Below are 11,569 nucleotides of genomic sequence, written 5' to 3'. Positions count from 1 at the left end.
ATCTTTTGTAATTTGTAACTGTAGTAGCTCGAAAACTTTAGTGGATTCTTGATTCAATTTAAATTTTGATAAAATTATCTATGAACATATAGGCAAAGAAAAGTTTGGCACACCAAACCTTAGATTTAAAAACATGCATAAACCCTGAAGCTATATTTCACAAGTTTAAGGGCAAAAAATGACCAAAATTTGTATATCTACTCTTCTTGATCAAACAAGCTACACCATGCCATAGTTGTACAAAAATGCATTACACCCCGACTTCTGGCAGGTGGCAAACTTCATTCCTAATAGCTAGGAAATGAATGATGTGATTCTACACATTTTCTTTTGAAATGACGACCTATTTAGCAATCCATAATACATCATCATCAAGTAGAAAATGGCAAATAGCACATGTTTTAGGCTCAAATTGAAAGGATAGCGAATGAGCATGGTCATCTAAGTTTGAATTTTTGTGGCAAACTGCTGGTGCATTCAAGGTGGAGCTGTCTGAACCCACCAAAGTTGCTATGTACACATTCATGTTCTCTCTCTTTTGGCAATAGAACACAGCGCAAGGGAAAGGGATCTTATGGCAAGTTACTGCTTGAGCACCACATGGAAGCTTCTTGATCCCTGTGACTTTGTACTCCATATTGATATCTTTATCTATGTTTGCCGATATTGCCTTAAGTTGCGATCCTATCGTAGCAGTGGCAAAATCAACCATGGATTCCAAGGAGTAACAACACTTATCACCACCTTGTTCATCCTCGCAATATTGTAGTGTTTCGTTCATCATGGTGGCCTCTAGTGAGTCTTGTTTCAGATTGAAGTGTTTTAAGATTGCGGGTAAGTTGGCTAAGGAGAAATGTAGTTTTTCAACCATATCTCGAGATACGAAGGTGGTTGGATTAGTCGACTTCATGAAGTGGAGGTTCATTTTCTTCCCTAGGCTTAAGTCACTCTCGGAAAAGAAGAGTGAAGCAACAGCATCCACAATACTGGAAATGTCTTGTTTCATGGTTTGGGAGCCTTCGAGTGACTCAATGGAGGAGGATTTCTCCATGCCTTTGGGTGAGTCCACAGGTGCTCCGTAGCTTTTGCTCATGTCTGTAGCGGATGATCTAGGAGGGCCATAAAAACTCTTACTAGAGCCTGCAGCATTGTTTGAGGATTGGGTGGAAGACTGACTGGATGATTTACTAGAGGCATGGTTGGATTGTTTATTAAAGGCATGATTAGAAGCCTTGCTAGAGTGTTGACTGGAGTTTTGACTTGATTCTTGGTTAGATTGTTGTCTTGATGATTTCTTAGAATCCTCACTAGACTTTTTCCTTGATTCAAAGTTGTGGCTTGAATGGTGTTTGGATAATTGGCTAGAATTATTTTCCGAGGCTTCCTTAGATGCTTCATTAGCTGGTTGACTTGAGGCTTGTTGTGAAGCTTGGCTAGAGTGTTTGTTTGAGGTTTCATTGGATGATTTACTAGAGCGTTGGCTTGAGGATTCATTAGATGAATGAATAGGTTTTTGGCTTGAGGCTTGATTGGATCTTTTATAAGAGGGTTTGTTGTATAATTGATCAGATCCATCATCCGAGTCTTGGCTAGAGGACTTACTTGAGAATTTCCCTGAATCTTCTCTAGAGTGTTGTCTTGATTCTTTTTTATTAAGTTCTTGGTGTGAATGTTGTCTTGAAGTTTCACCAGATGCTTGCCTAGAGTTTTGGCTTGTGTCTTGGTTAGGTACTTGACTTGAGTGTTCGCTTGAAGTTTTCTTGGATGTTTTGCTAGAATCTTGACTTGAGGCTTGCTGAGCATCTTGGCTAGTTGTTTGGCTCGGGGCTTGTTGGGAATATTGACTATAGGGTTGGTTTGAGGAATTATTCGATGCTTCATTAGAATGTTGGTATGTGGATTTATCAGATGATTCACTAGAGTGTTGGTTTGATGCTTCGGTAGATGATTGGTGAGAGTGGTGGTTTGAGGTTTGATCGGAATCCTGACTAGAATGTTGTCTAGATGCTTGATTTGTTCCATTAGTTGAGTGTTGACTTGAGGATTTATCAGAAGATTTCAAGGAATTTGTATTAGAGTGCCTTTTTGATTCTTCACTTGATAATTTTCCTGAAGCTTGCCAAGACTTTTGGTTTGTGACATTATTATTTTCTTGGTTTGAATTCTGGTTTGAGACTTGTTGTGACGCTTGGTTAGAGGTTTCTTGGGATGTTTGGTTAGAAATTTGGTTAAAGGGCTGATCAAAAGTTTTAGTGGGGTTTTGGTTTGATTGACCAGATACTTTATTGGAGTTTTGGTTTATGGCTTCGTTAGATTCTTGGGTGGATTGCTGGTTTGATGCTTGATTAGAATGTTCTCTAGATGCTTGATCAGATTTTTCAATAGTATGTTGGCTTGAATTGTGGCCATTTAAGGAGTGTTCAGATCCTTGACCTAAGTCTTGGCTAGATGTTTGATTGGAACCTTTATTAGAGTATTGGTTTGAATGGTTACTTGATACTTGTTCGGATCCTTGATTTGAGTGTTTTTTTGAAGCATTATTGGAATGATGGCTATATGTTTTACCAGAATTTTCATCACAGTGTTGGTTAGAGGATTTTTCATAGGCTTGGCTAGAGTGGTTATTGCTTGAGGTTTGTGAAGATCTTTGACCATAATGTTGGCTTGAGGATTTTCCAGATGCTTGGCTAGAGTAGTTACTTAACCCTTGTGAAGATCCTTGACTAGAGTGTCGGCTTGAGGATTTCCCGGATGCTTGGCTAGAGTAGTTACTTGAGCCTTGTGAATATCCTTGATTAGAGTGTTGGCTTGAGGATTTCCCGGATGCTTGGCTAGAGTAGTTACTTGAGCCTTTTGAAGATCCTTGACTAGAGTGTTGGCTTGAGGATTTCCCAGATGCTTGGTTAGAGTGTTTGCTTGAGCCATATTCAGATACCTTACTAGAGTGATGCCTAGAAGTTTGATTGGATTCTTCATTAGCTTGTTGGCTTAAGGCTTCTCCAGAGGCTTGGCTAGAGTTATTTGTTGAGGCTTGTTTGGATCCTTGAATAAGTTTCTGGCTATATTCCTGATCATATCCTTTATTTGTATCCAATCTTGAGGAATTGCCGGATGTTTGGTTAAAGGAGTGATTTGAGTTTTGATCTGATGCTTGGTTAGAGTGTTTGGATGCTTGGTTAGAGTTTTGACTTGAAGCATGACTTGAAGATTTATCAAATGACTTTTTGGTTTCTTGATTTGTGTTTTGATTTGAGCCCTGAGTTGAGGATTTCTTAAGAGAATTTCCTGTTGCTTGACTAATGTTTTTGTTGGAAGCTTTACTTAAAGGCTTATCTATTGGTTGTTTTGATGCATGACTTTGATTATCGCTTGAAGATTTTGAAGAAGACTCGTTGGAAGCTTGGTTGGAGTTTTGAATTGATGAGTTCTCAAAAGATTGCCTAGATGCTTGATTTTTAGAATTATTAGAAGATTGTTCAGATTCGTGATTAGAATTGTTATTAGAATTGTTATTTGATGATTGAGTTGAGGACTCTCTAGGGTATTGTTCAGAAGAGTGATTCGTGTAGTCCCTATTTGATTCTTGGTTTGATGACTTAGATCCTTGTTCATCAAATGCATGTTTAGAAGTTTTGCTTGGTGCTTCACCTAATGCTTGGCTAGAGTTTTGACTTAAGGTTTTTTCAAAGGCTTTGTTGGATTCTTTTCTTGATGGTGTATTTGGCGATTTCTCAGCTGTTTGATTTGTTCCTTCAGTTGAACTTGATGTTTTATTTAACATCAAGGCTTGATTTGAATCTTGATTAAATGATGTATTTGGTGATTGGGTTGATTCTTGGCCTGCAGGTGTTTCAGGAGATTTGTTAGAAGCTTTATTTGAGTCTTGATCTGACTCTGATGCTTGACTTGACGCTTTACTTAAATCTTGTCTAGAAGAATTTTCTAAAGATTGGCTTGATGATCCTTTAGACGACTGACCATTAGCTTTGCTTAAGCCTTTTGTTGAACTTGGTGCTTGGCTTGATTCTTGCCCAGTATGCATATTAGAATATTGATTAGATGAGTTACTAGAAGCTTTAGCAGAATTTGATGTTTGGCTTGATGACTCTGATGACCCTGATTCATGACTTGATTTGTGACTTAAAGATTTTCTTGATGTGTGACTTGAAGATTTTCCAGAAGCTTGACTTGTGGCATGGTGTGACCATGACGAATGGCTAGACGAATGGCTAGAATGCTCACTTGACCACTTGCTCGACGATTGACTTGAAGTTGATGAAGAACCAAAATTTTTATCGTTTGGTGTTTCAGTGCCAGTATTAGCTTCAACATCTTCCATTTGTTTATTTGTGTTAAAATTGGAACCTCCAGAACCTTTAGATCCAACATAACTTTTAAACTTAAGCATTGCGTTGCCATCCATTTGTGCGTGACCTTCTAAATTGTTATTTTCTACAAAAAGAAATAAATAAAAAATTTGTAAGACATGTCAAAGTTTATACAAGCATCATTTTTGTAACCGAAGAAAATATTTCATTGTCATGAGTAAAGAAGATCAAGTTCAAACAAGAAAGACCTTCACAAATTGATTATATATTTTTAGTCTTTTAGCATTGAACATTAACCTTATCACCTTTATTGTATTATATCTATCAAATTAAATAAGAAATTCAAAAATAAAATTACAAGAAACAAATAAGTAAGAAATATACCTTTTAAAGAATCCGTAACAGCCTTTGGCATTTTTGTATTTTCTCCTAAATGTTGTTTCCAATATTCTTCTTGCTTATGAAATCTGGTATAAGAACTTGACTCAGATGATGTGTGAGACTCTGAAGAATATTCTGAATTGCTGTTAGTATTTTCCATTTCACCTTCTGATTGTGAAAATGTTACATGGGTTGTCATTATTGCTAGCTGCAATATCAACAAAAAAATGATAATTAAATAAACAATTAAACAAATGAATAAACTTTTGTCGAATATAATAATTAAAATAATCATTATTTAATACTTCCTCATTTTGTTAGTTCTACCATATTGATCGTCCATTAATATCTATAACTATATATCAATAAGAATATTGTAAATATTTTGACATATTGAGACAAATCTAATAACAGTTTATTTTACATGTTTATGGAGAAATATGGTTAGACTGAGTGCTCCTATATAAATAAAGAGGTAAAACTAAAATATTAAACGGAGAACATAAAATTAAGATACAAAGATAATGTGATTTACATGGACAAAAGTGACAATTAGAAGGATGCGTGACTCCATTAAAACTTTTGCAACCGGACTAAAGAAGATTCAACTACATATACATGTATATGATGAAGAAATTAGAATAAGATTGATATAAAGATATACTCTTTATTTTTACTTTGCTTCCCTTTTTTTTTTTTTTTTTTTTTTTTTTTTTGGAATGCAATGATAGCGAGAAGAAATTAATGTGACTAAGATTTGAAGACAAAATGAGACATAGTATTTATATAATTTTAAAGTGAAGATTTTCAATAATTCTCTTCCATTAATCTATTTTAGGAAATTTTGGCGAATGGCTTAGCATGGTTATAAATTTGTTAATTGTATTCTATATATAAATATTGGGTGATCTTAAAAAGGCAAGAATTTATATTTAGAAAGGGATTAGAAGGAAACCACTCCTTTTCGAACGAATAAAGGAAGCACAGTTATTCGTTTTTTCTAGTTTATTAATTTCCAATCCATTAATAACATTGATACATACATATACAATCATCGTTTTTTTTTTTGATGAAATTCTTTGTTTCTCGGTACATCTAGCTAAAATTTCGAGTTTTTTCACTAATAATGTTTTTTTTTTTTTTTTTTTTTTTTTTTTTTTTTTTTTTTTTTGCAATATTAATGGTGAAAATTAGTATGTGTTGACACATGCGTAAAAGTTAATATATTGCATGTACTAAGATAATGAGAAACAAAATCTATTTTGAAAATTAATCAAGGTGCTTGGATACACAACCATGCATACAATATTACATACACAGTAGTACATTTACACTCCATATTACAAGCAGTAGTAGAGCTACATTATATTGCAAACGTTACACTAAATGGTAATTAAAGAGAAGTAAGATGAATTTGCATAGCTTTGTTGAGGAGGCGGCACAATATAATGCCTACTATACTTGACATGCTCGATCTTTCAAATTCAATCCACAACTTATTTATTATATCAATGAACAAAGGTTGAATATAAAGCAACTTCTAAGATCACATAACATCATCAACACTAACAAGCTCATACGTGTACCATTGTACATTTGTACGCGAATTTGTCACTTAGGCACCCATATAACGGTATCCTCAGCAGCCGGGAAATGGCAAATATGCGTACTTCCCGGCACAACTTTAAGAACATTTTTCGCGTAATTGTCCAAGAAACCATTTGTTTCCTTGTGACACGCAGCAACTGCCTCTATTTTGCTACCATCTTTTCCTACTAAGGACACCATGTAAGACCTTAACGTCTTTGTCCTATGGCAGAAAAACACGGCGTAAGGGTAGCCCATCTTGTGGCAAACTACGGTCTCACGATCATTTTTAACTAGTTTTTTCACCCCATCGATTGTGTACTCCATTTTCGCGTCTTTCTTTACTTGTGTTGTAAGTGCTTTCACATTAGTACCAATCATGGAGATAACGTAGTCTACCATGGACTCGAGTGAGGTCACACATTTCTTCTCGACTCCTTCGATTGTAGGCTCCTCACAAAGCTCGATTCTCTTCGAGAGAACATAAGCCTCATTCGATTTAGGGTCCAAGGAAAGAATTTGGAGAGTTTCGGGTATCTTTTTAGATGAGAAAGGGATCTTCTTGGAGAGCTCGCGAGGTAGGAAGAAACCCTTTTTTATGCTCCTTTGAAAGTGCAAGGTCATTTTTGCACCAAAGCGAAGGTTTTTCTCTACAAAGAAAACTTGATCTTTGGTTACACTATTAGCATTATCATCAACATGGACGGACTCTTTGGTATTGACAGGTTGTGCATTGTAAGATAACAAACCAATATAGCCATTGGTAGATGCTAATCCTTTTTTATTATCGTAAGATAACAAACCAATGTAGCCATTGGTAGAAGCTAATCCTTTTTTATTATCGTAAGATAACAAACCAATATAGCCATTGGTAGAAGCTAATCCTTTTTTATTATCGTAAGATAACAAACCAATGTAGCCGTTGGTGGATGCTAATTCTTTTTTATTACCGTAAGATAACAAACCAATGTAGCCATTGGTAGATGCAAATGTTTCTTTTGTACTTCCTTTAAGTGGCATATTTGTTGATTCAGCTCCTGCATTAGATTCAAATCAAAGAAAATAAATTTATACCGAGTATGAAGTAGTTTATTTTTATCATAGTACAACGTAAAAAAAGGATTTATATATTATACACTGCCTCTGATTTTTGATTGACACAACTATACAAGCTCTTAGAGTTTATTCCCTTCAGATCAGATTATTAGAAAAACTTATTAATTATTCTAGTCCAAAACAGACTATATCACATTAGATTAGAAATATAATTTCATTTACTTTATACGTAGTACTTGTTATATCTCTAGACGTGGATACTTTAATTATATAAAGAAAGAATAAAGAAAAAATGGAAAGAACTTCATGAAACTGTCCTAAAGTAAAAACGGGGAAATTCATGAACAGCAAAGAGTTAATAAGAAGTGTATTTTCATATTAAATGTGTTCTTACAATTGCATTTGTGTCTCAATATATATATTATGTTCAGATTAAAAAAAATATTGTATCATCAATTAGTAACAATGAATACTTTTTTCCTCTTATCATGTTGCTGGGATCAATATTTCCACGAAAGAAATAATTGTTGCGTACAAAAAAAAAAAAAAAAAAAAAAAAGAGTAAAATACAACATTCAAATGGTCTATTTTTCATTACCACTTGAAAACCACTTCTAACGTGTTAAGATAATCATAATATACAAATATTATCAACATAAGTTTATAGTCACCCTAAAGCTGGTTAAATACTACCCTGACATAAGGTGTTTTTATTTTATTTTTTACAACCCCCTAACATAAGGTGAAATGCTGTTAACAGTAAAATTATTGTTGTACATCCAAGGCACACAAAAATGTTTATTTTTTATTTTTTATTTTTTTTTATTAAAATTAGCCAGGGAAAAAAGCACTCTTTGTGTTTCAAAATAATTGCAAGTGTCGCAACAAGTTGACTGACAAAATGGTCAATACATTTTGCAACAGCGGGAGTAAATAAAAACAAAGAAAGTTGTGCATAAGTAAGAAATAAACCAGTTGAGGGCAGTATGTTCTTGATAGATTGGAGCATGGGAGTGTAAGGCAGCTTAAGCTTCCAGTAAGCTTCTGGAGAAATTGATGCAGGAGCAGAGCTTCCCAGTTTCACCAGTGCAAGCTGAAGCAAATATATTTCAAAATTTTTAAATAAAAGATCTTTTTTTTATATAGATGAGTTTAATAAAATTCCACGTTTGTAGTCAAAGTAGCATATGTGAATACAAAATCAAAGTGTTGCACTGTTACAAGTAAAAAAATGAAGGAAATATATGGTTATAATTTGTTACCAATATTATTAAGAAAGGTGACAAATTATTGATTTGTATATCCAAAGATTGAATAAATGATTATTAATTTCAAACAGAGAACTCGATTTGTTTCTTTAACATCATCGAGTGGATTATAATAAACATAAGCAATGCATTTGCTAATTAGAGCACTTACAGTGAATAAAGAAAATAAGAGCAGATGGAACTTTGCCATTAGAACAACTTTGAAACTCTTACAAAATATTATTCCTACAATTTTAGGAGAAGACAAGATAAGAAACTATTGTAGATAGAACTGTGCGGACTATACAGGGTATTTATAAGCTAGGACTACATATTTTTGATACGAAAAAAATAAATATATAATCCCTCCGTTTTTTATTGTTTTTCTCGTTTAGAATTTTGTGAGACAAAATTAGTCAAAGTAAGAAAAACAATAAGAAACGGAGAGAAATAAAATATAATAACATATTAAATATAAATTTGATGATAAGCATAACTGCATAATGGTACAAAGTTATTTATTAAAAAAACATAATAGTGACAGATAAAACTAGAAGATAGCAGATAGTAGATAACAATGTGACCATGCAATTTACGTTCTGGTACAACTTGAGTTTAATGAAGGGGCAATTATTAATTTTGGACAAAATTACGGAGATGTGTGATTTTTCGTTATGCGGAGCTACACGATGAACGAGGTATGAGTAAGCCAGCAATTAGATAAAAGTTTACGGTACGTAGTTTGTTTGTGTCTCGCTGTCCTGAATCATATGTAATTTACTACTTACTCTGTCCCCACCGAATCATTCGCATCACTTTTTCTATAGAACCTTATGAAATTACTTGCAATTTTACAAAGCTTTTATACAAGGCCTAAACCCTGAATTTTAGGATCATTTTTACGGTACAACTATCTGTAAAAAAAAAAAAAAAAAAAAAAACCTCCTACTTTATTTATTTATTTATTTTTTTAACTAACTAACTGCATAAAAAAAACAACGAAATACTTCACCTATCAACCACCATCCAATAAAAATGCCTAAAATCTTATGCACAAATTCTTATATGTGGCTAACGACACATCGTGTGGCCAACCATTATAGAGGTTGCTTCGTTAGTGTAATAAGGATTACTTGGTCAGTGTTAAAGGGGGGTTACTTCGTCAGTGTTATAGGGTTACTTGGTCAGTATTACAGGGATTACTTGATCATTGTTATAGAGATTATTTTATTATTTTATAAGTGGCCACACAGTGACACAAGACGAGTTGAATCCTATATATCTTAAGAAGTAGCGACTAATTAGACTTAGGAATTGCAGAAGTACTAATTTTTTTATACAACAAATTAAGTGGAACACAGAATATTAGGTCATGCGAGTAGTAGTTTTCTTTACTTAATCTAGGATAATGGTATATATACAATTCATATGCATATTATTAATAAATTAAATCGGGCATTAATTTAAGAATTTATAAAAAAATTAGTCTTCAAACATACTTAATATTTAATAATTTAACTTAAAAACATTTTCACCTTTTATATGTAAGTATGTAACCTTAGCTTAGCTTAAAGATTATACGAAGTATACCTTAATATTTCGTTAAGATTAAGATTATACTTATATGTAAGTATGTAACCTTAGCTTACCTTAAGATTATACTTAAGTATGTATGCCTAAAAAAATTAGTCTTCAAACATACTTAATATTTAATAAACTCACTTACATCATCCGATCCTTTAAGCTCTTCCTATTTTTCTTTGACACGTTTGTCAATGTACATTTTAAATAGTTAATATATAATTACATGTTAGGGTTGATATCTTAAAAGTATTTGTTGAAATGAATCAGACACGAATCGATCAGCGCAATAATAGAGAGATGTATAAGATTCGTATCAGCACAAGCTAAACAGGATCTTTTTGTGATTAAACATCTTCAATAATCATCATAACACAAAAAAATATTAACATTCTCTGTCTGCTAACGTCCAATATTTGTTTAGTGCACCACTGCACCTTGGTCTTATGGTCTTTCTTTAATTTATTTCTTCATATACCTTACATTTTGTTAATCAGATCAGTACGTGCAGCACTTTTATTGGTCATATTAGCCAATAGAGCTGCCTAATTTTTACCATACGTATATTTAATTATTACTCCGTGATATAAATTATACTTCAATGTGCATAAGTATTACCGTATTATGGACATTATAACTAAAAACTAATCCCACAACATATATGTTGCACTGTAACAAGTATATTTGTACATTAGTAAAAGACAAAGCCACTAGCTTCTTCAAGCTTATTAAAGAACAATTTTATTAAGGAATAACTTATTGTACACTTGTTTGTACCAGTTGCAAATATATGTTTGTGTTATGTTCATCTTAGAAATAATGAGCGACTCTGTAGTCTGTACCATAACAAATATAACTATATAATCAGCTGTAACAACGATATCTGAACAAAATATTCAATAATATTATGAAGTAATAAATTATTAGGATATATGGAGTTCTACATAATTTACTAGAATTATGCGCTCTTAATTTCATAATTATTTTCATCATTTTTTTCTAATTTCCAATGAATTGTACGGAGATGCAATTATTTAGCAACTTTGTATAATTAAATGCAAATTGAGCTTTTATATACATATATATACCCAAAATTAATGGTATAAGTACATGTATCCGATCAAAAAAATCATGGAGAAACGAACAAGATTTGCAACATAAGCTAAAATGGATCTCATTGTTATTTAAACCCAAAATAACATTTTTGTACTTTAAACTAATCCTGGGCACCGTGCCGTGCCGGGCCGCCGCGGGCCGTGCCTGGCGGGCCGCGGGCTGGTTCGTGCCGTGCCGGTCGTGCCGGCGGGCCTAGGATTTCGTGCCGTGCCGTGCCGGCCATTTTCACAGGCCAGCCCACGGCACGGCACGACCCTCGTGCCTGGCGGGCTC

The 11,569-nt window shown here is 33.5% G+C and overlaps 2 protein-coding genes across 2 annotated transcripts; both read right to left on the bottom strand.

Annotated features, from left to right (window-relative positions):
* Positions 1-343: 343 nt before the first annotated feature.
* On the bottom strand, positions 344-4,908 carry LOC110701739 (GATA zinc finger domain-containing protein 14-like). The gene is made up of 2 exons (XM_021879374.1): positions 4,713-4,908; positions 344-4,452 (listed from the first exon to the last, which is right to left on the bottom strand). The coding sequence occupies exons 1-2, from the start codon at positions 4,906-4,908 to the stop codon at positions 344-346; spliced, it is 4,305 nt and encodes a 1,434-aa protein (XP_021735066.1).
* Positions 4,909-5,950: 1,042 nt separating this feature from the next.
* Positions 5,951-8,925, bottom strand: LOC110702308 (BURP domain-containing protein 5-like). The gene is made up of 3 exons (XM_021880012.1): positions 8,772-8,925; positions 8,325-8,445; positions 5,951-7,333 (listed from the first exon to the last, which is right to left on the bottom strand). The coding sequence occupies exons 1-3, from the start codon at positions 8,808-8,810 to the stop codon at positions 6,321-6,323; spliced, it is 1,173 nt and encodes a 390-aa protein (XP_021735704.1). The 5' UTR covers positions 8,811-8,925; the 3' UTR covers positions 5,951-6,320.
* Between the last annotated feature and the right edge of the window lie 2,644 nt (positions 8,926-11,569).

This window comes from Chenopodium quinoa, unplaced genomic scaffold (genome assembly GCF_001683475.1).
Source record: "Chenopodium quinoa cultivar QQ74 unplaced genomic scaffold, ASM168347v1, whole genome shotgun sequence".
Lineage (NCBI taxonomy): Eukaryota > Viridiplantae > Streptophyta > Magnoliopsida > Caryophyllales > Amaranthaceae > Chenopodium > Chenopodium quinoa.
The sequence above is the reverse complement of the archived record's forward strand: the minus strand, read 5'-3'. Positions and strand labels throughout refer to the sequence as shown.

What these genes read in the sequence shown, in the direction of transcription:
- LOC110701739 (XM_021879374.1), bottom strand. Translation starts at nt 4,908, where the DNA reads ATGACAACCCATGTAACATTTTCACAATCAGAAGGTGAAATGGAAAAT. An exon ending in TGTTACGGATTCTTTAAAAG is followed by an intron (nt 4,453 to 4,712) that starts GTATATTTCTTA and finishes TTCTTTTTGTAG; the next exon opens with AAAATAACAATTTAGAAGGT.
- LOC110702308 (XM_021880012.1), bottom strand. Translation starts at nt 8,810, where the DNA reads ATGGCAAAGTTCCATCTGCTCTTATTTTCTTTATTCACT. An exon ending in TCTTATTTTCTTTATTCACT is followed by an intron (nt 8,446 to 8,771) that starts GTAAGTGCTCTA and finishes TATTTGCTTCAG; the next exon opens with CTTGCACTGGTGAAACTGGG. An exon ending in GAACATACTGCCCTCAACTG is followed by an intron (nt 7,334 to 8,324) that starts GTTTATTTCTTA and finishes AATCTAATGCAG; the next exon opens with GAGCTGAATCAACAAATATG.